At 39.7% G+C, this 27893-nt stretch overlaps 1 protein-coding gene across 1 annotated transcript in view; it reads left to right on the top strand.

Annotated features, from left to right (window-relative positions):
* Window positions 1–12524: 12524 nt before the first annotated feature.
* The window catches only part of stat3 (signal transducer and activator of transcription 3 (acute-phase response factor)), a 31967-nt gene continuing 16598 nt past the window's right edge, over window positions 12525–27893 (top strand). The window contains 4 exon segments of the mRNA XM_046866037.1: window positions 12525–12771; window positions 22724–22857; window positions 24516–24759; window positions 27345–27437. Of these exon segments, the coding sequence (XP_046721993.1) occupies window positions 22730–22857; window positions 24516–24759; window positions 27345–27437 (465 nt within the window). The 5' untranslated portion in view covers window positions 12525–12771; window positions 22724–22729.

Raw genomic sequence — 27893 nt, 5'->3', positions numbered from 1 at the left:
GTTGAGGAGAAAAAGAGAGAAAAAAGGGAGAAAACACGGTTTTGGAAAACATCACATTATAATAATCTCATATTTAAATCAAAACCATTTCCAGCCTAATTTAGCTGTAAATTTCCAAAGTTAGAGGCACACATTACACAACCACATACACCCACACACACTTACCAATAAAAGTCAAAACTTTGGACACACTTTTATTTTAATTATTTTCTACATAGTGCATTAATACTGAAGACATTCAAACTATGAAGGAGCACGTATTATGTAAAAGAGGTGTTCAAGTCAACTGTGGCTAATCTGTTCTATTACTGCTAAGTGTTGCACGTCATGGGCCATCAAGATGGCAATTGTATAAACAAAAGCGTAAAACCTGTGCACATCTACAGACGATTTCAAGCACAGGATGGTGATGAGACACTCTGCCGCAGTTAGACATTTGAATGGTGTAAACATTTCAAAGATGTCTGTACCTCTGTCAGTGACGATCCTGGTCGTGGAGGTTTCCTGTAGATGAAGTAGATGAGGATGTCCTAGGATGGTTCAGGCATACTGACAAACCTTTCTATGCCAAATCTCTCCAGGTATTAGTTACACGCTGGGATAAGTGTATACATGCAGCAGAGAAGTATGTTGTAAAATAAATATAGTTTCCACTCCATGAAAATGTTTTATGGTATAAAATCAAAAATCCGGGTTTGACTTTAACACCCCTCGTAGTAAACAAAAAAGTGTTTAACAAACCAGAATGTGTTCTAGAATTTATAATTAAAAGTAATTCCAAAAGAAATCCAAAGTAATTTTATTTAGCTTTGACAATCTCTTAGCATTCTCTCATCATATATACGAGGTAATAACCTGGAAATAAGTAAGAATATATTAAACATATTTTGGGTTATTGAGCATGGTTTTGTTTATTACATAAATCCATGTTTGTTCTGTCATAATTTGAATGTCTTCAGTATTAATATACAATGTTGAAAACAATAATAAAAAAGTAATAAGTATAATAAGTGTAATTAAAAAACAGGCCTCGCAAGGGTCAATTAAAGAAGTCCTTGTGCTGTGCGTCAGGTGCAGAAACCGCTTAAAAAAACAGACATATGAGTGCTGCAGCGTTGCTTTAGAGGTTGCAGAAGCAGAAGGTCCGCTTGTCTGTGCTTAGACCAAATGCCGCACACTGCAACAAGCCGGTTTGCATGGCTGTCATCCTGTCAGGGTGCGAGCGAGACAGAAGGCGGAAGCCGGAGTACAGCTCGCTTGGGCTTTAATGCACGTGTGAGGGAGAGAGAGAGACGAGCATACACACACACACACACACACACACACACACACGGCAGTCCTACGGTTGAGAGAGATAGTCCGAGTAGCGCATTGGGAGAAGCGTAGCTGACCCGAGATGCACAGGGAGGGGAAGCGCAGCCGGTACGGGATTCTGTAGTCCGGATGAAACGGATGAGAGAAGTCCTGCATGAAAACCGGACCGCCAAAACATGTAGTACGGAAAGTCAAACATAAACAATAACGAACGGGGAGTGAATGTGAGTGAGGGGTTTATGTAGGAGTGGAGTGATGAGCTTCAGGTGTGCCTCGTTAAACCTGGAGCTTCAGAGAGAGTGGAGGCATGAGTGATGATGAGCTCCAGGTGTGCGTGGTTAAACCTGGAGCTCTATGGAGAGTGGAGGCATAGAGAGCCACCAAAGGGGGCGTGGCAGGTGGATCCCTGACACATCCCAGAAGGAAGTCTCTATTAAAGCTGGCTCACAAGAAAGCCCACAAACAGTTTACTGAAGACTTTTCCAATAATTTAAAGCATGTCCTGTGGTCTGATGAGACTAAGATAAACCTGTTTGGTTCAGATGGTGTCCAGCATGTGTGGTGATGCCCTGGTGAGGAGAACCAAATTTGTGGTGGTGGTAGCGTCACGGTCTGGAGCTGCACGAGTGCTGCTGGTACTGGGGATCTGGGGATCTGCGGTTCATTGAGGGAAACACGGATCCCAACATGTTGTCCTCTCTTCAGAAACTGGCCCGAACGACAGTTTTTCGCCTTGCTGAGGAAGCTGCAGGTGAAGGTGATGGATTGGCTAAGTATGTCTCCAGACCTGAACCCTATTGAGCACCATTTGGGGATCTTCAAGTGAAAGGTGGAAAAGCATCCAGCAGCTCAGTGATGTCATTATGGAGGAGAGGAAGAGGATCCCACCAACAACATGTGCAGCTCTGGTGAATTCCATGCACAAGGGTATTAAGGGAGTGCAGGTTAACAATGATTCTCACACAAAATATTGACACTTTGGACACACTTATTTTTGTTGCCAGTTATTTAGAGAGTAATGGCTGTATATTAAGTTATTTTCAGAGGACAGTAAATCTGTACTGCTGTACAAGCTGCAAGATTCATTCAAGTATTGTCCCTTTAAAAGATATATGAAATGTTTGCTGAAATGTGCACTCACTTTTGTGAGAAACATATGTACATATATATATATATATATATGTGTTATAGTATTGTATTTTTGTGAATGCTTGCTATTCCTCACTCTCACTCTTTGTCTCTTTGTCCTTGATGTCTCAGCAGACTTCCATTAGAGTAATCAATGCAGCAGGAATCTAATTAAGGAAAGTGCTTTTTCAAAAGATGGAGAAGGAGAGGTTGCTGCACATTTTGCATGTGTGTGTGCGTGTGTGCGTGTGTGCGTGCGTGTGTGCATGCACATGTAAAGGAATCATAAGATGTTAGACAACTTAGAATGTGGCTGATAGTCAGTGCAACACTAAAGCTTTTTAGAGCCAAGTTTTACAAAAGCATTCTATGGTTAGGATTAATTGAGAGACACAGAGAGAGAGAGAGAGAGAGAGAGAGAGAGAGAGAGAAATTCAATGTGATGCTCGCTCGTGCCATTATTTTTATTTTTGTGGTCTTTGTACAGCAATGTTTTAGGTAAAATATAGCAGTACAGTATTTTCAACATAATTTCCAATACTGTATAATAAATGCTTGCTGTGGTCTCACTGAAATCAAATATTTACTTACACTGTAAAAGCTACTGTGGTGCTTTAATCATAATCTCAGTGATCCATCAATGATCCATCAATGATAGATAGATAGATAGATAGATAGATAGATAGATAGATAGATAGATAGATAGATAGATAGATAGATAGATAGATAGATAGATAGACTTTATTGTCATTGCATTGTACAGGTACACAGCAACGAAATGCAGTTTGGCATCTACCAGAAGTGCAAAAGGTAGCTATCGTGCAAAAGTGCAGATAAATATGTAAACATATGTACAATGAATAAATATAAAGGCAGTAACAGTGCAGAGATGTGTGGACATCATTAAGAAGTACAGAAATTGTTCTAAAGCTATGGCATTAAAGAGGAATATGCAGAAGTGAAGGTTACAAGATTACAATGAATGAATGAATGAAGCTCCTTCATTCCAGTGCCATTTACAGGGTTTCTATACGTTCTAGTGTTATGGTTTCTATAGTAAAAACTCATTCACAGGAAGTTGATAACACATTACACACATTTTCTGTATAGAGATGTTTATTTGATGTGAATGGAAGCAGACTGCAGTGCCAATGATTTGTAGCTTCAAGGAAACATTTGTATTTTTGCATGGAGGTAAATAATTGAACATACTGAATATAGCTGCTATAATAGAAATCAAAACAAAGGTTTCTTAACACTACACACCCTGAAGCGTTCTTTTTTTCTCTGTGCATAACTGACTGGAAACAACAGTTTCTTTATTTTTTCATGTATTCAGATTTATTAAGATTTTAAGTCAACAAATGGAAATACTACAATAACAAATTACATTTATTTTACTGATGCATTACTCTCCACTACTGGGTTATCGCTCTACCTATTCTAGGCCGGGAGCCAAGAACAGTAAATATGGTGTGAGTGATGGCATTACTGTCTCCTCTGTACTGAGCTACTAGCCAATCCTGAGCTTCCATAAGCTCAGGTACAGTATGTGGTAACAGGCAGTAAACAAAAAATAATGCTCTGAACATTGCTATACAGGGAGTGCAGAATTATTAGGCAAATGAGTATTTTGACCACATCATCCTCGTTATGCATGTTGTCTTACTCCAAGCTGTATAGGCTGGAAAGCCTACTACCAATTAAGCATATTAGGTGATGTGCATCTCTGTAATGAGAAGGGGTGTGGTCTAATGACATCAACACCCTATATCAGGTGTGCATAATTATTAGGCAACTTCCTTTCCTTTGGCAAAATGGGTCAAAAGAAGGACTTGACAGGCTCAGAAAAGCCAAAAATAGTGAGATATATTGCAGAGGATGCAGCAGTCTTAAAATAGCCAAGCTTCTGAGCGTGATCATCGAACAATCAAGCGTTTCATTCAAAATAGTCAACAGGGTCGCAAGAAGCGTGTGGAAAAACCAAGGCGCAAAATAACTGCCCGTGAACTGAGAAAAGTCAAGCGTGCAGCTGCCAAGATGCCACTTGCCACCAGTTTGGCCATATTTCAGAGCTGCAACATCACTGGGTGCCCAAAAGCACAAGGTGTGCAATACTCAGAGACATGGCCAAGGTAAGAAAGGCAGAAAGTCGACCACCACTGAACAAGACACACAAGCTGAAACGTCAAGACTGGGCCAAGAAATATCTCAAGACTGATTTTCTAAGGTTTTATGGACTGATGAAATGAGAGTGAGTCTTGATGGGCCAGATGGATGGGCCCGTGGCTGGATTGGTAAAGGGCAGAGAGCTCCAGTCCGACTCAGGCGCCAGCAAGGTGGAGGTGGAGTACTGGTTTGGGCTGGTATCATCAAAGATGAGCTTGTGGGGCCTTTTCGGGTTGAGGATGGAGTCAAGCTGAACTCCCAGTCCTACTGCCAGTTTCTGGAAGACACCTTCTTCAAGCAGTGGTACAGGAAGAAGTCTGCATCCTTCAAGAAAAACATGATTTTCATGCAGGACAATGCTCCATCACACATGTCCAAGTACTCCACAGCGTGGCTGGCAAGAAAGGGTATAAAGAAGAAAATCTAATGATATGGCCTCCTTGTTCACCTGATCTGAACCCCATTGAGAACCTGTGGTCCATCATCAAATGTGCGATTTACAAGGAGGAAAACAGTACACCTCTCTGAACAGTGTCTGGGAGGCTGTGGTTGCTGCTGCATAATGTTGATGGTGAACAGATCAAAACACTGACAGAATCCATGGATGGCAGGCTTTTGAGTGTCCTTGCAAAGAAAGGTGGCTATATTGGTCACTGATTTGTTTTGTTTGGTTTTGAATGTCAGAAATGTATATTTGTGAATGTTGAGATGTTATATTGGTTTCACTGGTAAAATAAATAATGCTCTGAACATTGCTATACAGTAATCTTCCGTTTATCTCAGTGGTTACTTTCCAAAACTGCCCACGATAAACGGAATATCGCGATAAACGGCCGCCACCCCGAAAATGCTTATTTTTATTGTTTAAGCCGTAAATCATCGTCCCACACACTTTAAATACACACAGAAAACAATTGCAAGAATATAGCAAGATGAATTGTGGGTAAATTCGTAGAAATACAGTACACTGTATCACATTTATAGTGAGTACATGTACTGTATAGTATACAGTTCTGCAGTAGTCTATGCATTGTTTCTCTGCTTGTTTATTGGTTAAAGTGTCCTATGACATCAAAAAAGGGGCTGAGTTAAAGATATACGTCACCGCATTCTTTACTTTCTGTACTTTACTGTATTAACATGATACTACATTTTATGATTAATAATAATATTTTTATTAAGAAATGTCATTATTTCAACCTAAAACTCCATAAAAAAACAATTCCCTATACGTTTTTTGGTCTATCGTGCTATCCGCGAGAGACTGGGAAAATCAGCCAAACTAATTAGTTATGTGGCAAATGCACTTCCGTGATAAACCAGGGGTGCGAGATTCGAACCGCGGTAAAGCGGGTGATTACTGTATTTTATACACAATGAGGAATGGAAATATATCATTTGAAATGAAAAAGAAAACTTGACATGAATATGAGGAACAATATTTCAGAAAGGTTAAGACAGGGTGTCCATCAGGACTCAAATTACATTTCATAGTACATTTCATCCTTAGTAACTGCCGGGTCAGGGATATGAACCTGGTCAGGTTTAGATTTTTAACCACTTTTTTGCTCTCCTCGCAAAAAACTTTACAGTTTAGACCAAAGCCACCCACATACAGTATACAAATATTTGGAGCAACACATTGTTACACACACACACATCTGCTCTTTCTATCAGGCACTATCAGAAACTTTGCACAACACATACACACATACACAGAAGGAGGAAGGAAAACACACATAGCTTAAAACGTCTTTTGAATTTCTCTTGTGTGAAACAAAGCGCAAACACTTGTACACTCTCACAATTTACTGTATATTACATTTTCAGGATATTATCAAGAATGTAATTTATTATATTATGTACTATATAAATAAAGCAGGCACCAAAATTGAGCAACTGGAAATGCAATGGCTTGTTTTTTGGTTTTTGCTTTGCATAAACATGACTTCCAACAGTAAAGTGATAATGTCCTGAGAGTTTATTTTTCTCCCAGAACTCTGCAAGACACGACTTTTGTAAAAGCCCAAATACTGATCAGGGATGAGGTAAACATGTTTAGCAGTTGAAGTGAATTGGTGATTAGATGGTTCGTTCTCTTTTTATCAATTCTAAAAGACATAGACCCAATGTTTTTTTTTCTATTTAACATTTTAACACAACAGAAGTTCATTTGTTTTTACTCCTTGTATCTAGCTGACATCAATGTCCATTAACCACAAACAGCAACCACTCCCACACAGATTTGCATCATCGAACATCAGAGTTTAGTTTTGATGCTGAAACTACTTCGTGTGTGTGTGTGTGTGTGTGTGTGTGTGTGTGTGTTTGTGTGTGTGGGGGGGTGGGGGGTAGGTGGGGTCGGCTTGTCAGTGCTCAGAACATACGGTGCACAAGGCAACAAGTCTTTTGCATGGCCGTTGTCCGAGAAGGAAGCTACACAGGAAAGCAGACTAAATTACCGATTACATTTTCTCATTTAAGTTAAAGTAAAAAAGTTTGGACTTTGACATGTACTTAATTAAAGAGTAGCCATTACCACTACCTGTTTTAGTGTCATGCTGGTAACTGGACCTCACATCATATTAATATATTATTACAAAGGAATTTCACATTTTGCTATCTAATGAATGTATCCAGCCTGAACAACCACCATCTAGAACACAAAGATGATGATGATCAGGAATGTCTCTGGTCTGGTTAATGTTGCCTTCTGCCTTGCTCATTGTTAGCATTCTTAGGCTGGCCTACATCTGTGTTGTGTGAGAGCCAGAACATGATAAACCAGTGGTAGGTTGAAAAAGCCACGCATTTACAAGTAATAGTTTGATCGGCTGAAAATTTGAAGGGAATAAAACATTGGGCATGTCACCAAATAGATTAAAACTAAAGTATTGAGCCTGGTTTGAAAATGTAAGAAGTAGAAAGTACAGATATTTGTGTAAAAAAATATAATGAGTGAAAGTAAAAAGTTGTAAATAGTGATATAAAGTACTGATACCAGAAAAATCTACTTAAGTGCATTAACAAAGTTTTTGTACTTCATTAATTCCCATCTTTGCTGAAATTGTGAGGGGTGTACTCATGCTTGTGAGATGTATACATACTCTATTCCATCTCAGTACTAATAGATCTTACTTATGTTACTTATTGCTAGAAATTCAACTTATTGTCAGAAACGTGACTGGTGTCTTTGCAACTAACATTCATTAGAATTCATTTTCTCTATCACCACTATACTGTATCTGCTGTCACCTGAGACTAATTTCATACCTGCACCTGACATCCCTGCAGTATTCAAGTGACTGTTCTGCTCAAACTTGCTTACTTATTATGTTAATGTGTATATGGAGTCAACCAACACGTTTATGGCATTAAATATAGTTGAGGATTGGAAATATAGAACATGGTTCAAATTTATTCTGAAGGGATCAAATGTTGCTGCTGCTAAGATGAAAGACCTCAGAGTTGAATTATATATTAATATCTAATACATGTACTGGTCGTATCCTACATCAGCCGTCCCCAACCTTTTTTGCACCATGGTTTAATGTCAGACAATATTTTCACAGACCGGCCTTTAAATTGTGGTAATAAAAACAACAAAATTAAATGATATGACCGCCATAAAAACTGGTATTTTATACATAAACGTGAATCCACTGTGTTGTTTTTTGTTCATTTTGCTAGCTTGGGGGTTTCAATTTAGCGGTAATGTATTATGTGTTAGCGGCCGGAGCCCCTTTAAGAAGGTAACGGATGGAGGTTAGACATGTGACCGAGGCATCATGACGTGCATCAAGAGACAGATGTGGCGAAGAGAATCCGGTAATTTTCCAAAATAAAACATTGTTCATAATCAGATAATAAATAAAGCGGAAAAAATGTAAGTTATGTATTCTTTCTGTGTGGCCCGGTACCAATTGACCCACAGACCGGTGCCCGGGGGTTGGGGACCACTGCCCTACATTGTCAAATGTTTGCTGACACCTGGTCATAAATTTGAGCAGCGCATTCCACATTTAGTCCCAGTTTACTCTTATCATTCCCTCCACTCTTCTGGGAAGATGTTCCACTAGATTTTGGAGTGAGTTTGTAGAGATTTGTGATTATTTAAACACAAGGGTGTTTGTAAAGTCTGGTACTAATGTAGGTGAGGTGAGAAGTCCTGGAGTGCAGTGAGTGTTCCAATTAACCCCAAAGGGGTTCAAGAACTTTGAGGTCAGAGCTCTATAGCAGGAGATCTTTCACCCTAACTCATGCGAAGTATATCTTCATGAAGTTTGCTTCATACAGGTTTCGATCTCCTGGTTCAAGGGAAATTTCATTCTACTGCATCCAAAGACATCATATACAATTGTGTGCCTTCAGCTTCACGATAGTTTGAGAAAGAACCAGATGGCTGGGAAAGTCATGTTTTCCAATACATTTGTCCATATAATGTATATCCTTGCCACAGTCACCTCAGGCTTGCTCATAGGGGATAAATACATTTGCAAGTTTTAAATATAAGTGAATTTATTCTGTAATTCTTACTTTCTGGGAAGCTGCTTTGAGACATGTGTCTTTTGTCCACCTAATTGGCAGATTTCACACTTTTGTACTGCAAGTTTGATAACAATCATACACTAGCACCCAGACATTATCGTAGCCTGCCCAGTTTTTTTTAGTATTTTTTTTTATTACAGATTCAATGCACTGTTAACACACATTAAAACACTGTGCACTTTACTGGAGGCATTAAATAGCAATGACTTCCACAGTAGGAATTGCCTGCTCTTGTCTGTATGATTTAATATGTTTGAGCCCCCATTTGATTTAATAATGTTTCTCAAATGGTACTGCGTACCAGTGTAGATTTATTCATTGCTAGAGACTCAAAGCACTTTTGTATGTCGCTCTGGATAAGGGCGTCTGCTAAATGCTGCAAATGTAAAATAACAGTCAAACACATTTTTATTTCTCTATTTTTTTTTTTTTACTTTTGCCACCAGCTGGTGCAAAGTACTGAAACTAGAAACTTCTCAACAGAAACTCCTCACAGAAACATCCCCCATATCACCAATTACAATTTGTATGTGAAACATCTGCCATCAGAAGTCCCTGTGACTTAACAAAAGCACATTAATATAAAATGGTGAGTTTTCTTGCAATCTTTCCTCTGAGGTGCTGTTGTTGAAAATTCATTAACACTTTCTAACAAATGCGAGGCATCAGTACAACACGATTAAACAGTATATAAAAGCTTAATTATGGCATTTTATCTTTTCTATTCAGTTTGTAGATTCTATTTCGATTCATTTCAAGTTTGGACACTAAGTATGAAAGACAGTGCTATCAGACACCTTTGCGTTGTACTGTTGTAGTTTTTGCATTATACAAAGACCATGTGATATTTACATTTGCCTTTCTGAAAGAGAGTGAGTAAAATATGGATTTCATAATTTAGCTTTCAAATGATTTTTTCGTTACTAATATACACAACTGTGTTTATTAACACATTACACTAAGTGTAGTGTGAAAACAATCACATACTAACAGGAATATGTTTAAAAGAAACCATATGGCCAATTCCCATTTAGGGTTCAATTAGCTCATAAAATAGGGCCAAACGCTTATACCTTCACTTCAGAAATGAAGACAGCTTAAGTGGTTAACTTTGATATAGCAAGCACTGTACCTTTTATTAGCTGTTGGAATAAAGCTTTAAACATCCATAAATGGTCTTGAAGATCCATTTATGTGTCTCAAAGGTGAAGACACATTAAAGACATACCCTCAATGGTAAAATCCCAGCCACAAAGAAGTCACAGAGGATATTTTATGAACTCATTACCATCCATGGTTACACAAGTTATGGTCCTGTCACATCCTGTTTCTTCAATTCAGGGAAACAAGGAAGGATCTGTCTGTTTATTTAGTCTGTTATCGTCTCCAGTAACTTCAACGTCCATTGTACATTAATACTGAAGAAATCCAAGCTATGAAAGATTATGTCTGGAAAGTATGTAGCAAACAGAAATTTGTTCAACAATGCAGAATGTTTTATATTTTAGTATGTCCAAATTAGATACATTTAGCTTTGATGACAAAATGTTAAACTAATGGAATTCTTTCTTCAGATTTTTGAGGTAGTTACCTGGAATGGTTTTCAGTTCACCAGTTTTGTGCAGAGGAAAGGGTGTATACAGTCAATAGCCCTATTAGTGCTACTACAAATCTATATTGTACAACTACTGTACAAATTCTTTAGTAAAGAAAAGCGACAGTCCATCATTACTTTAAGAAATGAAGGTCAGTCAATTTGAAAAAACTCAAGAACTTTAAATGTATCCCCAAGTGCAGTCTCCAATACCATCAAGACCAAATGGGATCATCAATTGTTGTCAAATAGGACAATGACTCCAAACACATCACTAGGTTAAATAAGAGTTTTTGGTTTAAGAAGGAGAGTGATGGAGTCTGCATCAGATGGCCTGGCCTTCCCAATGCCCATATTTAAATCCAGTTGGGGTGATTTAGGATGACTTAGACCGGAGAGTGAAGGAAAAGCAGCCCACAAGCACTCAACACCCCTGCAAACCCCTCAAGATTTTCAAACTTCAAACCTTTCGAGCTGACTACCTCTGACTAAGAAAATGCCAAGAGTGTGCTAAGCTGTCATCAAATCAAATGTTGGCTACTTTTAATTAGAAATATAAAACATTATGGGTTGTTTAACACGTTTTTATTTACTACATAAAACCATACATGTTTTTTCAGTTTGCTTTATTAATAATGTACTATGTTGAAAATTATAAAAATAAAGAAAAACTACTCAAAGAGAAGGTATACGCACACTATATTGCTAAAAGTATAGCTTTCCTGCTATATGTGGTCCTTTTCCAAACTGTTACCACAAAGCTGGAGGCACTCACTTGTACAGGACGTCTTTAGATGCGCTTTAATAGAATTTTGCATTCACTTGAACTTGGAAACCCAAACCTGTTCCAGCATGGCAATGCCCCTGTGCACAAAGTGAGCTCCTTGAAGATATGGTTTACATGCTTTGAAGAGAAAGATCTTGAGTGTCCTGCTATAGAGCTTTGATCTCATCCCTACTGAACACTTTTGGAATGAATTGGAACAGACCCCAGGTCTCCTCACTTTAAGAACATCAGCACCTGCCTTGTGACTGATGAACACATCCATAAGGGCACTCTAAAATCTAGTAAAACATCTTCCCAGAAGAGTCTAGGAAAATATAAGAGCAAATTGAGACTAAATGTGGAATGCAATGCTCAAAAATCACATACTTATGACCAGGTGACCCAATACTTTTGGCAATATTGTGTGTGTGTATATATGTATGTATTTAAACAATAAGTATGTCAATAATTAGGTCCTCATGAGAACGTGTTCATTGTGTGGGCGTTTAGTCAAAAAGAGGATGTTCTCCATGCACTCACACTGCACACGACAGCAACAAGACATTCAACTTCGTTTTATTTTATTACGTAACCATCTACACTGTGTCCTTGCGCCATTAAAACGTCTCTCCATAAAGAATAAACTGCATCCTAACGCGAACCTGTCCAAATCTCTCACATTCACTGAGCTGAACCTGTGATGACGCAAACACTGCCAGTAATTCAGATGACTTCCAGCTGGGCTGTTCCGGGAACTTCCCCGCGCACCCTCCGCTCAACCTATTCAATTGCACAACCCTGAGGCGGGAGGAGACACGTTCGGAACAGCCACGCGACTCAGGGCCATAAACACAGGCGCTTACAACCGTGCTGGTTTGAAATCCTGCCTCTTGAAACATTTCAGCGATTTTGATTGGACAGATTTCAGCTCTCGCACGGTGATTGCTCAAAGACCTGTCAATCATCGAGGGAGTTCGGACGGCCCTGCCCCTTACAGACAGCACGCTGCAGACTACAGTGCTACTGCTGGTGCTGCTGCTGTAAAGTTAGGAGAAGTCTGGTGTCGTTTAGTTCGCTCTGTCCGTCCGTCCGTCTTTAATTTACACACTTACACGCACACAATATACAAAAGAGCAAGTTTACACGAGATTTTTCCAACAGAAGGAGTCCGCGGAGGAGTCGCCGTACTTTAACCGGGTTTTTTTTTCGCCCCCTTTCACATTTTTTTCCCTTCACGCCACATCCATAGAGGGTAAGTAGCGACAACCGAGAAACCACCTCTGTTCACTCAGCCTTCTTCTCACACTTCTCACTTTTATTATCTATAAAATGTACACATACACAGAATAATTGGCGTGTTTACACCTTATAAAGTGTCTTTAAAATCGAGCTACGTTGAATTGAATTCAAGTCGTGTGTATTTACAGGGTAAAAGTTGGACTGATGGCAGTGTAACAGTGATTAAATATACTATGTTTTATATCTAAATATAACATTTATCAAATGGTTTGCGATCTGAAACGCTTTGTAAACACCCAGGCATGTTTCTTTTCCTGTTTGTTTATTTACTATTATGTTTGTCGTTTTGTATTATGGCTCCAGTATCATGCAGTACATTTATGATGTACATATCTATACAGTAGGGGTGTGTGTGTGTGTGTGTGTGTGTGTGTGTGTGTGTGTGTATATAAAACGAGAGAGAGAATATAATTTTTTTTTTTCACACTTTTTTATTGACATCATACCAAAATCCCAATATTCTATTTATAGTTTTGTTTGTTGTTGTTTTTCTGATAAAACAAAAACAACAACAACTTAATCACGCATTTCTTTGTACCAAAATATATATAAAAAGAACCCCAATAGCACATGTCTTAATTGCTTCATCAATAATGCACATCTTTATAAATATTTCCTGACATGTGCTGGAAGGACAGCAGAAGCGCGTGCTTTTTCGTCTGCGTTCACCAGGGGGGGTAGTCCCTCGTTAAACACACACACACACACACACACACACACACACACACACACACACACACACACACACACACATACACACACACACACACATATGTACCTCCTACATTACGTCATCCTTCCAGGATTCGGACCGAGGGAATCCTCTGTCTGTTACGCACGCGCGCGCACGCGCTCTTGTCTTCATGGCACCGGGTCTTCTCGCGTTCACGTGTTCGGTTTCCGGTTTTGGTCGCTTTAGGGATGAATTGATTGGTTGATTGACTGATTTACAGTCATGCAGTACAGTAGCTTAATCTGGTAGAGTAGAGTGAGAGAGAGGGGGATTTTTTAAGTTTGTCGTCATCATGATGCTCTCACGTGCTACAAAGTTGGTGGGAGTGTGTGTTGTGTTCATCAGTAGTGTTTTGCCGTATCCAGTCATCATTTTCGGTGATCTAGAGTTCCAGCTTATGTTAAAATAAACATGTGTGAGTGATGTTAACCCCAGGGCTTATCATAGCAGCACTGATCATAGCGCCTAGGCTTGTGTTTTATGTGTTGTATTGTATTTATCATTCGTAATTCAGACTTTAAGTTGTACCTGACATTTATTTGAAGCCTACATGTGTCTGTAGGTTACAGTGAGAATCCCAAAGCCTGGAAACTTTAGGAAAACGGCGAGGCATAACACGCTTACTTGGTGCATTAAATGCGGCATGTGCATCTTACAGGACAGCTTTTAAAGGCGATGTGAAAATTAATCCATGTAGGCAGATTGCAAGTTCAAAAGATTACAATAAAAATGAGAAAATAGAAATAAATGTACATATTAAGGTGGTATATATGAAGTGAAACGAAATGTGTCGCAGCATGAAATGGACGTTGTAGCAGCAGTGAAAAACAGATGGCGGAAAAGTCACACTACAATTAATAGTTATAAAAGATATTGCACATGTAACTGATTTATTATTATTGCACTGAGAACAGGACGCTGCATCCCAGTAATGTCCTGTAACATTGGACAGCGACTTGCTGACTTTTTGTGGAGATCTAAAAGTGGGATAGATAGATAGATAGATAGATAGATAGATAGATAGATAGATAGATAGATAGATAGATAGATAGAGGTAAAATAAGAGGAAGAGGCAAATGACCAGGCTTGATTCATGATCATTCTCCACTCACAATAGTTTTTGAAGCTGCTTCTTGTAACAATGAGGATGTCTCAAATTAGAAAGTGTTTTTATTCAAGAAACCAAACCAGTTTTCTCACAAATGGGAAGTGGACTTCAAAGGTGCGAGTGCTTTTGCCGTTCTGGTTTTGTAACCCGCCAACACGAACTCGACACTTCAGAGATTATAGATTAGACAAAAAGTAACAATCGAGTGTGTTGCAGACGAGCGAGATGGCAGAACTGTAACATGACCCACAGGAACAGATTAGTAACAAACAAGTTTATTTAAGACTTTTGATCAAATCTCCGTAATGCTCCGTAATCTCTGCCTATATTCATGGTTCTCTTCCTCTTTGGTCACAGAAACAACAAATTAAAATATCTTTTAACATGATATGCATTTCACGCTCGCCTGGAAAGAGAAGAACGAGGAAGCACTTAGGGGGAAAAAGAACACTCCTGGACAACGACACTGACAAAACTGTAATTATAGTCGTACAACTGGATTCGCTTATAAATGGAAATTTCACAAAAAGGTCAGGTGACAAATGAAAAAGGGAATAACTGGTTGCTTGATTATGCTTTACGCGGTGGAGTGGGAAGGGTGGAGCGGATTATATTGCTCCGTGCACTCCTAATTAGCTATCATCAATAACCTCAAGGGGTGTGGTCTTATCGTCATCCGACTCCGCCCACATCAAGCAGATTTTAATCATTAGCTTGTAATCCAATTGCACAGTTCAGAGCGACGTATTAGACACTTTAAGGAAACTCTTGTAGGGAAAATAGTGTTTGTGTTTTATGAGATTTGTTTTAGTCTTCATGATGATGTTGCCTACATGTAATTGCTTTATAAGAAATAATTAGAAATTGGTAATTGGTAAAAAATAGAAAGGCACTGAATCACTGACTAGCAGGTATTCGTGTGACACGGCAACACACCCATACAGCTTTTCTTACATAATATCGCACGAGGATCAGGACCAGGCGGCAGCTTTGATCTCAACCTCGCTGAACGAGAAGATGAAACTTGCCAGTCATTTCACGGTGGTTTTTAAACAAGCTCACGAGTTCATGAGAGCTAGAACGAAAGAACATCGTGTACTTAACACGTCTGTGCGGTTGTGCACAGCCTCGCCAGCAGACCTCACATCTGTGGCTCACTAATGAACACTTCATTCCTGCTGAACAAACCCCGAGAAGCATCCGATTCCGATTGCAGGTAACTTTTCTGCAAAGACTTTGGAATTTTTTTCAAAGGTTCACAAGCTTTTTCCAGACGTCTTCCTAGGTATTTTGTAACCGTAGATCGAATAATAAAACGGATGATTTCCTCGCATGAGGCACCTGAGAGTAACACTCATTCTGCGTATTTGGCCTTTGTAACTATAAGAAGTGCCATTCTTCCGGGTAGGCTACACCGTGTTTTGAGTGGCTGTGCAGATTAGTGAGATCAGGAGCTGGTGGTAGGCGAGCAGGGCTTGGGTTCAGTCAGTGTTCTGGTGAGATCAGGGCTCTGGGTGTACAGGGAGCAGGTTTGGGTCTCTAGAGTTTCACTGAAAAATTCACTTTGTGGCAACTGATTGAAATTGAATTTTACACTCTTCATCTGCTTGAAAAGAATAAAGTTCTGAATGATCAGCTTTATCCTCAGAACCTCTGGGACATTTCTCTCCTGGATGAGGGTCTGAAGGTTTCCTGAATCATTTACAATAGATGAGAATATCGCAAAATTTTTACTAGACACAAGGAGGTGGATAGATGGATGGATGGACACGGAGATGGATGAATGGATGGATTGACATGGAGATGGATGGATGGATTGACACTGAGATGGATGGATGGACACAGGGAAATGGATGGATGGATGGATGGACGGACGGACACAGGGGGATGGATGGATGGATGGATGGAGGAACACGGGGATGGATGCATGGACACGGAATGGATGGATGGATGGATGGATGGATGGATGGATGGACACAGGGAGATGGATGGATAGATGGATGGACACAGATGGATTGATAGATGGATGAATGGATGGAAACAGGAGATGGATGGATGGATGGACACAAGGAGATGGATGGATGGATGGATGGATGGATGGATGGACACAGGGAGATGGATGGATGGATGGATGGACAGGGAGATGGATGGATGGATGGACACAGGAGATGGGTGGATGGATGGACACAGGGAGATGGATGGGTCGATGGATGGACACAGGGAGATGGATGGATGGATGGACACAGGAGATGGATGGATAGATGGATGGACACAGGAGATGGATGGATAGATGGATGGACACAGATAGATTGATGGATGGATGAATGGACACGGAGATGGATGGATGGATGGATGGACACAGGGAGATGGACGGATGGATGGATGGACACGGATGGATTGATGGATGGATGAATGGACACGGATGGATGGATGGATGGATGGATGGATGGATAGATGGATGGACATGGAGATGGATAGATGGATGGACACGGAGATGGATGGATGGATGGATGAATGGACACAGGGAGATGGATGGATGGATGGACACAGGGAAATGGATGGATGGATGGATGGATGGATGGATTGATGGACACAGGGAGATGGATGGATGGACACAGGGAAATGGATGGATGGATGGATGGATGGATGGATGGATGGGCTGGCAGACACCGGGAGATTGATGGATGGATGGATACAGGAAGGAAGGAAGGAAAAGAAAGACAGGCAGGCAGGCATGTGCAGGGAGATGGATGGATGGATGGATAGATGGGTATCTACCAGATATCTAGATGGGTAATAATGGCAAGTGTGCAGATAAATATGCACTTATATGTACAGCATCTAATATATAAGTGGATAAATGTACATCAAATAAATATAAAGGCTCTTACAGTGTAAAGTGTGCAGAAGCTGTTTAATACACTGAGATATATATATATATATATATATATATATATATATATATATATATATATATATATATATATATATATATATATACACACACACACACACACACACACACACACACACACACACAACTTTTGTAAGAAGTTGTATTAGTGCAGGATGTCTAAGGTCCAATATCTGTAGAGAGCGTGGGATATAAAAATGTACAATACAGAATATGTACACTGTACAAAGGTTATACACAGTGTATATACAGGTGATATAGATATGACTATAATCAAGGAATTCATCAGATGAATTCTTGTAAAATGTAAAAAACATGCATTATATTTTTTTTTTATTTATTTATTTATTTTTAATGAAAAGTAAAAAATCCACTCCAGAGTGTTTATCCACTCTGTGCTCGAGTTTCATGTAACCTCAATCTCTGTCACAATGAGAGAAATGCTGCCACACCTCTTATATAAACCCTGCTGTGACTTCTCACTAATAACACAAAAAAAACAGGTGTGAATGTTATATAATGCCTCCTACAGTTGCAAATTCACAAGAATTCCTGCGTAAAACAGCAAAAGTTATGGTTAAGGCGTCAGTGTGGTTTTTTTTTTTTGCGTTTTCATATGAAAATCCTTTCTTGCTCATTGGGGATTGTACAGAAACAACAGTGATGAAAGAAAGGTGTGAGAATTACTCAGTTATATCAGAGAGAGAGAGAGAGAGAGAGTGTGCTGTTTAGTATTTATTGGTTATAGGTAGGGCATCATAATGACTTAATACGAGAGTTTGCGTGTCTTTGTACAGCAGTTATTATTACAGAACAGCTGGGATGACTCTTGATTAGTCAGTGTCAAGGTGTTAATGCTAGTGATGATGAGAACTCGTCTCAAGGGCGTTCTACAATGTTATATGTAACTATAAATGAATGCAAAATGTGGTTCTTGGAATTGCTGTAGTGGACTGAAGAGTTTGGGACATGGTTTTATTGTAGAACGGTCAACTTTACTGATTGTTGTGATTTTATTCTTCACAAAGCAACTGCTGTTATAATGGAGATTTTTTTTTTAATGGCGCAAACAGGCGTACAGACTTTCCCGAACTTCTGCGGCTGCAATAATTACAGCATGAACTTTGCAGACTTTAGTTTATATCAAAAGGTTTCGAGACTGGCTCTCTTTTTACAAGAAAGTACTTTATTTATCTACGTATACACACCATCACATTAAAAAAAAAAGTCCCCTTGCACAGCAAGACAGCGCTCCCGGCGTTCCTGCCACTTCTGGAACGTGTTCTGGAAATCTTTTTTCCGACGATTCGCGCCGAATCTCCGCAACGGTGTCATTTGTTGAGCTGGATCTCTTCGTTTTTGGGAAGAGGGAGAAGTCCGCGAGAGCCGAATCTGGCGAGGGGGTGGGTGCGGACGTGAGATCGTGTTATTCCTGGCGGGAATCGCACGTGCACAAGTTGTCAGAACATCACCACAGCTCCCGATGTTCACAGGACGATGTCTTTCGACACACTGACTTATGAAGGTCGGCGCTCCCTATGACTGTGCATGCAGCCTTGTGCTGCCATCTGTTGGCGTGTTACGAAATTACTCATACTTTTTGATACCACCTCGTACTAGGAGTAAAACAAGGTTTGCGAAAACCAATGAAAACTAAAATGGAGGCAAATTTATAAGTTAAAATCGTTTCAGTAAAGTTCGTACGTCAAATGAAACGGTATGAAAATTCCGATCACGTGTAAAAAACATCTTGTATGTAGCTTTTCATCATTTAGTTTTAGCCATGGAGATACTGATGCAGAAATAGCATCCATGCTTCACCTATTGCCATTTTTTCAAATCAGTGTGACGCTTTGCCAAATATGCAAATGAGTGAGTGATGGAGCAGAAAAACCTGTTAGCCATTTTGTATGCACCGTTAACATACATTCAGTGCAGTGGAACGGAGGTTCCTTTCTCACCTCCTCCAAACACCATAACCTTAATAGAGTTTGAACGGGAAGTAAAGAAGGCTCAGGCTAAAGTATTTAAAGAGCCAACCACTTTAGAGATACGAGAGCCGACCTTCTTGTAGGTTCTTGTGCTCTTATGAAACTTCATGAAACCATAAGTCCTGGCTATCAGCTGTAATTTTTACGACGGTTGCGCCGATGCGTCGCTTTTGCTTCTTGCCGAAACTAAATAAACTCCGTGTGCGCTGATGTGGAAGGTTTCTATTTTGTTTCGTCAGTTCCTTGTTGAATCTTCCAAGCCAACCATTAATATTCATAGTTTTTAAAACATGAAAGATGATCCTTGTTGTTGTTGTTGTTGTTGTTGTTTTTGCCGACTATTTGATTTGTACAAATACTGATTAAAAAATATCTAATAATGATGGGGATCTGTTAATATTAATTCATATATGAATCATGAAGATTCATATGAAAGATTTTTCCGCAGTAACAGGGTTTTATTCCAATTGTTCCAGACACCTTTTGTTTAATTTACAGATACAGTGTTATGGGAGTTTTTGTGAAACAAGATTCTTCTTATCACTTTGTTGAAGCAGCTGTAAACGGTCATTTTCAGAAACTGCCAATTTGAGAAAATCCACGTTGGAAATGGTGCAATGAAGAAACCCCAGTGTAATAAATGGGTTTTAATTGCTGACTACCATTATGGACTAAAGAAGGGGAACAAGTGTGTGTGTGGGAGGGTTAGAAGTGGGGCATCAAGATCCAATTGTGTCTACAGAGTAGGAGGTGAGAGACAAAGCGGTGAGGTCACATAGGTTGTGATACCAAGTCAGGTGTCTGTGACAGAAACGAAAGCATGCCAGAGGTCAGCCCAGTGAGGGTGTGTGTGTAGGGGGGAATTTAGGGGAATATGGATGGATGGATAGATGGATAGATGTGTATATATATATTCTACCGATGAAATTGCATAGAAGAATAACCGAAACTAAACCCATTTAATGCATTTAATCGCCAAATGATATTCTCCATGTTCCTCCATTTTTCATTCTGCAGCGTCTTCTGTGTTTCCTGTCCAGAGCGTTCCTGAGTTAAGTGGGTGGTGCGTCAGCAATAATAGTCCGTGGGGGGGGACACAGTGCTCCGTGTGTAGTTAAATGGATTAAACGGGCAAATAATTTGTATTTGCATTAATCAAGTTACTCAAAGAATCGTTTCATCACCGTGTGTGTGTGTGTATATTATTGATTGATTTATTATTGATTATTTATTGATCTTGATCTGAACTGAGCCATTTGAGGCCGAGAGTTAAGGTTTTAAATAAACGTCAGGCAAAACTTGTACAGCCGAGTGATTTCAGTAGTGCAGCAGTGCAGTCATCTGTTCTCACCACCTCTGTGCTTTGGTTTTGCGGTTGCTTAACGATCATAGCCGTGGCAGCTGAATCTGCTAATACTGTTCCCAACCCAAACTGCCACTCAACTGGCACTCAAATTGCTCCTCGGGAGTGTTTTCTCCATCCACCCTGTCTCTCTGCTTTGCTCTAGTTTACCCTACTCCCACGAGGTCAGCAGAAAAAGCACTTTCATGTCACGGCCCGATTGATTTCTGTCTCTCCCTTTCACCTACATCGAGTTACATAACTGACTTTCTGAAACGCGAATCCGGGTCTCGTCTGAAACCGAGTCTCTGAGCAATCCAACAAGGGTTTAAGGTTCATTACAATCCCCCTCCGTTGTTCTCCTGAAGAAAGAACATTATCTTCCTGCTTGTGTTTCAGCCTTTGCTTTTGGTCGTAATATCAACCGACGACCAAAGGTCAAAAATAAAGATGATTCATCGAAGTTGTTTATATCAGAAAACCTGCAAAAGTTTTTTTTTTTTTTTTTTCTTCCTGTCATTAAAGAGAAGCAGACCTAAATAAGGCCACATCTGATAGTGATCATACTTAACCTCCTTCTTGTAACACGACACAGGGTTCCCGGCAGACCATTGCTCCATGAGTTCCTTAATCTGGATCTAGGACCGAGATGCCAAAAAAGAGCTTAAAGCATTTCTACAGCATGTGCTAGAGAACCAGGCTCTCAGAGGGCCTAGCGAAAGTGCTCTCAGAGCCCCAGAGTGGTTCGGCATTGCAGAAAATACGTGCTAGTGCGTTCTGATTTGTGAGCGTGTTTTTGTGTGGGAGGATGAGCAAACCTGCGAGCGCTGAACAGGATGTGTGTGTGTTGATGAGCACAGGATGAGGCAGACTCTCTCTGCCTTTGGGTTTCGAGGTTTTCCTCTGAGAGCGGATGCCATCGCTGCTGTCTGATAGATTGGTGCTCTGGTGGCGCTCGAGTGGTGTGGATATAGTTCTCTTTCTGCGCAGGCTGTCATCGTTTCCTCTCAGCACTGCCGGCGAGGGTTCAGCATCATGCCACAAACGGCAGCGTGCTAGAACGAGCTGACTAATCAATTTCCCTTAATAATGAGCATGAAGAAAAAAAAACGCACCGCTTTAAGCGGACCCTCGGCTCACATGCGAAAGTTGCCAAAAATGTGATTTCTTGTGATCGACACGAGTAGAAGTAGAATTTGGTCGTCCTGCTTCACATCACAGTGCAATTTCAGATCTTCTCCATGTTATTGGCTTGATGATTACCCTGGATATGTTGCACACCCTTGGGCTTTGAAATAAAGTTTATTTAGTTCACTTAACTTTAATTCAGTTTAGTGTAGTTTACATTCATATAATTCAGTGCAATTAATGGGAAGCAGTTGAGGGTTAGGGGCCTTGCTCAAGGGCCCAGTCGAGGTAGCTCAATAGTACTAATTCAACATCTTAGCCACTGAGCCACCACTTCCCTTTTCCCTTTAACAATAGCTTGATTCAGTTCTATTCATTTGAACTCCTTTCAGTTTGTTTTAGTTCTTCAGCTTAGTTCACTTGAATCGCATTTGATTCAGTGCAGCTGAATACATTTAAATTGAGTTAAAGCTCAGTCCTGTTCACATCAGTTTAACACGGTTTATTTCTGGGGGTTTGGATCATCATCCTTAAACGATAGCTGAATGGTGACATCCCCCCATTTACCTCAATTCACTTTTCAGAATTCTTCTATGACTTAACTTTACTCTAGTTAATTGCTACTATTTTGATGGTTTCCTCTCGTCCATCTCACTGCTTTCTGTCTCCTTATGTTCTCTTTCCTACAGGTCAGCATGGCCCAGTGGAACCAGTTGCAGCAGTTGGAGACGCGCTACCTGGAGCAGCTGTACCACCTGTACAGCGACAGCTTCCCCATGGAGCTCCGTCAGTTTCTCGCCCCCTGGATAGAGAGTCAGGACTGGTGCGTAACCGACTGCCTGAACGCCCTCGTCCAATTCAATACACAATTAGAAATTGTAATTGTAATTAGAAATACATAATTCGAAATTTTCGGAAGTTTCTATAAACTGTGCCATATGCAATCATAAATTGAAACATTATATTAGTATATTAGTATCATTTGTAATTTTTTTTTTGCACATGATCTTTTACACAGCACAAGGAAGTGTTAAACGTAAATGTGTTATATTTGTGATTTACGTGAATACTTTTTGAAATCATTGTGCCAGAATTTACTTCCTCGTTCTTCAAATGTTGCCACGCAGCTAAATTCGTACCGCCCGTCACACGTACGCGGAACAGTGCCCGGGAGGGAAAAAACAACCCTGGTGATTAGATTGCATAATAGTACATTAGGCATTCAGGCATTCAATGTTATGTATCTCAGGTCCCTATAAAACGCAGGTAGGAAGTGATCCAGAATAGGTGTGGACCAAAGTATCTTGTATCATTAAATGTGTGCAATACCCGTGATATCGTTTAGAAGTGTATTATGACCTAAATGATCAGGATTACAGATATCATATCGCCCAGTTTGGAAATCGTAGCATTATGTGTATTGAGAAACTGACTTACAGTTAGGATTAAATTAGCACAATTCCGGGAATTTTTCAAGACTGGCAACTTTTCCATGGGAATTAATGGGAATAAACTGGGAATTTATAAAAAATTGCACATTAACAGGTAAGTAAACTGTAGATTCAATGCGATTACAGTTAAATTTCCACCCTGCACATTCATCATTCACATGCACACAGCACACTTACTGCACCCTGCGCATTCCTCAGTAACAAAACACTGAACGTTTCTTGAATCTTGTGCACAAAATAACGTCACAAATTTCCATCTTTGTGAGTATTCACGTAAATCTCATAAGTATTACATACATTTGTTTAAAACTTCCTTGTGCTGTGTGTAAGATATTGTACAATAAAATCAAAATGTTATTAGTTTGCATGCAAGTCAGCTTATGACCAAACAAAACAATTTATATAAACTTATTTATTCCCATAAATTCCTGGTAAGTTTCACACTTGGAATATTTCCCAAATTCTTCAGGTGAAGTTCCTATAGAAAGTTTCCGGGAAATTTCTCGGGAAGTGTTCCGCCTCTTTGCATCCCCTAGTTAGGATACCACTCTTCTACAGAACAAGTACGTTTCTATGATCGTTAAAGGATGAATGTAACCGGACACGAGCAGAGCGGTGGTTTCACACGTAAGTTTTCACACGTCTGCTGGGCGGATGACGTGTCGGCGCCTGGGGCTGAGGTTTTCTGTGGGGTCTAACGAACACCGAAAAGCTATTTCTGAAGAACGATTCATTTCTGCTAAACAAGGTGCGTTGCAGAAGCACAATCTGGGAAAGCGTTAATGCGAAGTGAACTTCGATACGGCGCGTGAAGTCCTCCCGTTACGAGGTTTTCTCGGGGGAAGTCTGATGATGGATCCTGCATTCTTTTAAATTGACGTGTTTGTGGGCAGAGATGTGCATCGTTAGCGGGCAGCTGTGCACCTTGGACACACCGATGTTAACCGTGTATTAGTTAATTAGGGGGCGGATGGAAATGTCTTAAATAGAGTTTTCCTGTCTTTTACTCAAATGCCCATTTCCTTGGCAGGGCGTATGCGGCCAATAAGGAGTCTCACGCCACGCTGGTGTTCCATAACCTGCTGGGAGAGATCGACCAACAGTACAGCCGCTTCCTGCAGGAGAACAACGTCCTGTACCAGCACAACCTGCGGCGTATCAAACAGCACCTGCAGAGCAAGTACCTGGAGAAGCCCATGGAGATCGCTCGCATCGTCGCGCGCTGTCTGTGGGAGGAGCAGAGACTGCTGCAGACCGCTACGACTGCTCAGCAAGTACATACTCTCTTTCTCTCTCACACACACACGCACACACACACACACACACGCGGATCGACACACTTTGATACACGGTAAGAATCTTACGTTCCGATCGGGTCGCGAAACGATGTAATGTGTTCAGTAGTTATTGTTCAGTTACTTATGTCTGTCATGTATATCTGATACTGAAGACAAATTCAGGATGTACAAGATAGTTTGCACACCCTGATGGTTTCTTGGTGGAAAAAATAGCAAAAAAGCTCATCAGGACGATCACACGGCAAATATCTGAAAGAACAGACCCCTTTTTCACAGGCACAAATCAGATTTTCTGTCAGCTTCATTTTTCAAGGGTATACAAACTTTTTCACAGTACACAATCCCCGAGTCACGATTTTTTTTTGACTTACGATAGCGATACGACAAAACTGTACAAATGTTTTCTACAGTGCGGTATTGTATATTGCTCTGTTTTGCTAAATTATGTACGTAATTTGTAAATTATTAGTAGTATACTACCCCATAACGCTAGGCCACGTCTCAAATTCATTTTTAATTTTCAATCAATCACAATTCGAGCAATAAGTGAACTTCGGTTTGCTGATTAAATCACAATATAATAATGTTGGGAAAAAAAAAAACTTTTTTTCCTACAACAAATTCAGTAATTTTGTGTGACTTTAATCTCTACAAAACTGAGTTACATAACAGAGATCCCCCAACCACTGGGATTTGGTCAGACAGAAGAATAAAAAAATTACTTTTTATTTTATTTCCATTTTATTACCTCTTGCATATTTTGACTAATGAATTCCGCCAATACCAATTTCCTGCACTTGCTCCACGTTTTTTTTATTTTTGTATTTTATTTTTTTTCCTTTATGCACCAATAAATTAAAGCCCCCACTGATCCTGTATTATGGTGAGTTGTTACTATTTCGTATTTGTAACTGACAAATCATGTGTGTATATATGTGTGTATATATGTGTGTATATATGTGTGTGTGTGTGTGTGTGTGTGTGTGTGTGTGTGTGTGTGTGTGTATATATGTATATGTATGTATGTATGTATGTATGTATGTATGTATATATATATATATATATATATATATATATATATATATATATATATATATATATACATATATTTGCATAATAGTAATATTATAAGCAGTGGTGGACAGTAACGAAGTAAATTTATTTCGTTTATGTACTTGAGTAGCTTTTTTGTGTCTGCACTAAAAGTATTTCCATTTGTGGAGACTTTAACTTCACTACATTTCAAAGTCAAATATTTTACTCAACTACATTTTGAAGAATCAGTTGTACCTTGTAGCGGATAAAAGCTGAACTGGTCAAACACTAACGCCAATCCACCAATCAGGGTCTTGTTTTGATTGGCGCTTGGTGGAATTTACTGATCACCAACATACAGTTCAGCATCAGTTTAACAGCAAGCAGAACATTTAGAGAGGAATAAATGATGACTCGAACTCTCCACAACACCCGCGGCCTTATTTACATAATTGTATTGAAGTAGTTGAAAAGATCATTTTAGGTTCATGATAATTTTATTAGATATCAGTGTTTAACTCATTCATATCATTATATTAATAGAGCGATTTGCTCAAACAGAGTCTTTTCACATAAAGTGAGTTGATTAAGCAAAGAGTCTTTCCTTTGCTTTAGGAACATTATAGTCATAATAAATCATAGTACATTGGATGCTAAAGTGCATCTAAAGGCAAATACTTTTGTACTTTTTCCTCAAGTGAAAGTTTAAAGGGAGCACTTTAATATTATACCTACTGTGTATCTACTTTAACTCAAGTACATGCTTTGTGTGTTTCATCCACCACTAGTTATATGCACATTATTGTGTTTCGTTATATATGGTGGAAAAACTCTTGTTTGAAACGGGTCCACTGTTGTAACAATAAAAAGGAGGTCAAATAAAGGGATTGAGGCACAAATTCACTGAGAGCTTGAAAGTGCGAAACTCGTGAAAATGGTGTTGCGACACCTGCAAATGGAATTAGGTAAAACAAAAGAGAGAGAGAGAGAGAGAACTTTTATGACCTTGTCTTCCTCATAACATCTAAGGGAGTTTTTCTTTGCCACAGTCGCCTTGCTCATCAGGGATAAATGCACACCATTTACCTTGACTGTTGATTTCTGTAAAGCTGCTTTGAGACAATGTCTGTTGTGAAAAGCGCTATACAAATAAACTTGACTTGACCTTTAGTACACTGTTCAAATCAGGAAAGGAAAATAGTTCAAGTTGATTCTTCCTTGTGCGTTTCTCAATTTTGTCCTCGGTTAGACGAGCAGAGGAACTGGTGTTTTGAGACATGCTGCGTCACAACACCAATGATGTCTCTTGATATTAGCCAGTTTTGGATGAATTGATAATTAAAAAATGCTGAGGCATTTTATTCGGTTAATATGTGACGCACGCAATTCATTGATACATCGGATAGTCATTTTTTCCGTAAGCGCTATTGAATCAGTTTCAAATGTTATTTCCAAAGGAGTGGATCATCACTAAGCAGCATGGGTTTTTCTTTTTCTTTTTTTTTTCTTTATTTTCTCCTCCACAGGACGGCCAGGCTGCTCAGCACAGCGGGACAGTGGTGACGGAGAAACAGCAGCTGCTGGAGCACAGACTGCAGGACATCAGGAAGAAAGTTCAGGTGTGTCACTGTGAGACTTCTCCCTAGCAACCAGGTTTAGGATGTGCAAGTCACCTTATGATACGCCTACACTAATCCGGATAAATTTGAAAACGACGTTTCCCCCCCAAAAAAACCCCTAAAACGCTTACATCCCTGTTCTGCAAAACCTAAGACGCCGTGTTGTTGCAAGTAACAGGAGTATAAAGTTGCGAGAACGTAGACTGGGAGACGCGCCAAAGCAAATACTGGACCGCTTCATGGAACATTATCCTGCTAAGAATCTCGCTTCCCTTCCACAGTAAGGATGTGCTCACAAAACTCGGAATTTCTGTGCAACATCGTGCACCATCTTAGCTGAGTGTCACAGAAACGTCGTGGAAACAATAAAAAAAATCTAAGTTTCTTCGACTAAAATGGCGTCTCAGTGTGGTGAAAACAGAGAGAAGATGCGTTTTCAAATGAAAGTGTATTAGT

Source organism: Silurus meridionalis, chromosome 14, assembly GCF_014805685.1.
Source record: "Silurus meridionalis isolate SWU-2019-XX chromosome 14, ASM1480568v1, whole genome shotgun sequence".
NCBI lineage: Eukaryota > Metazoa > Chordata > Actinopteri > Siluriformes > Siluridae > Silurus > Silurus meridionalis.
Note: the sequence above shows the minus strand (reverse complement) of the source record. Positions and strands in the feature narration are given on the sequence as shown.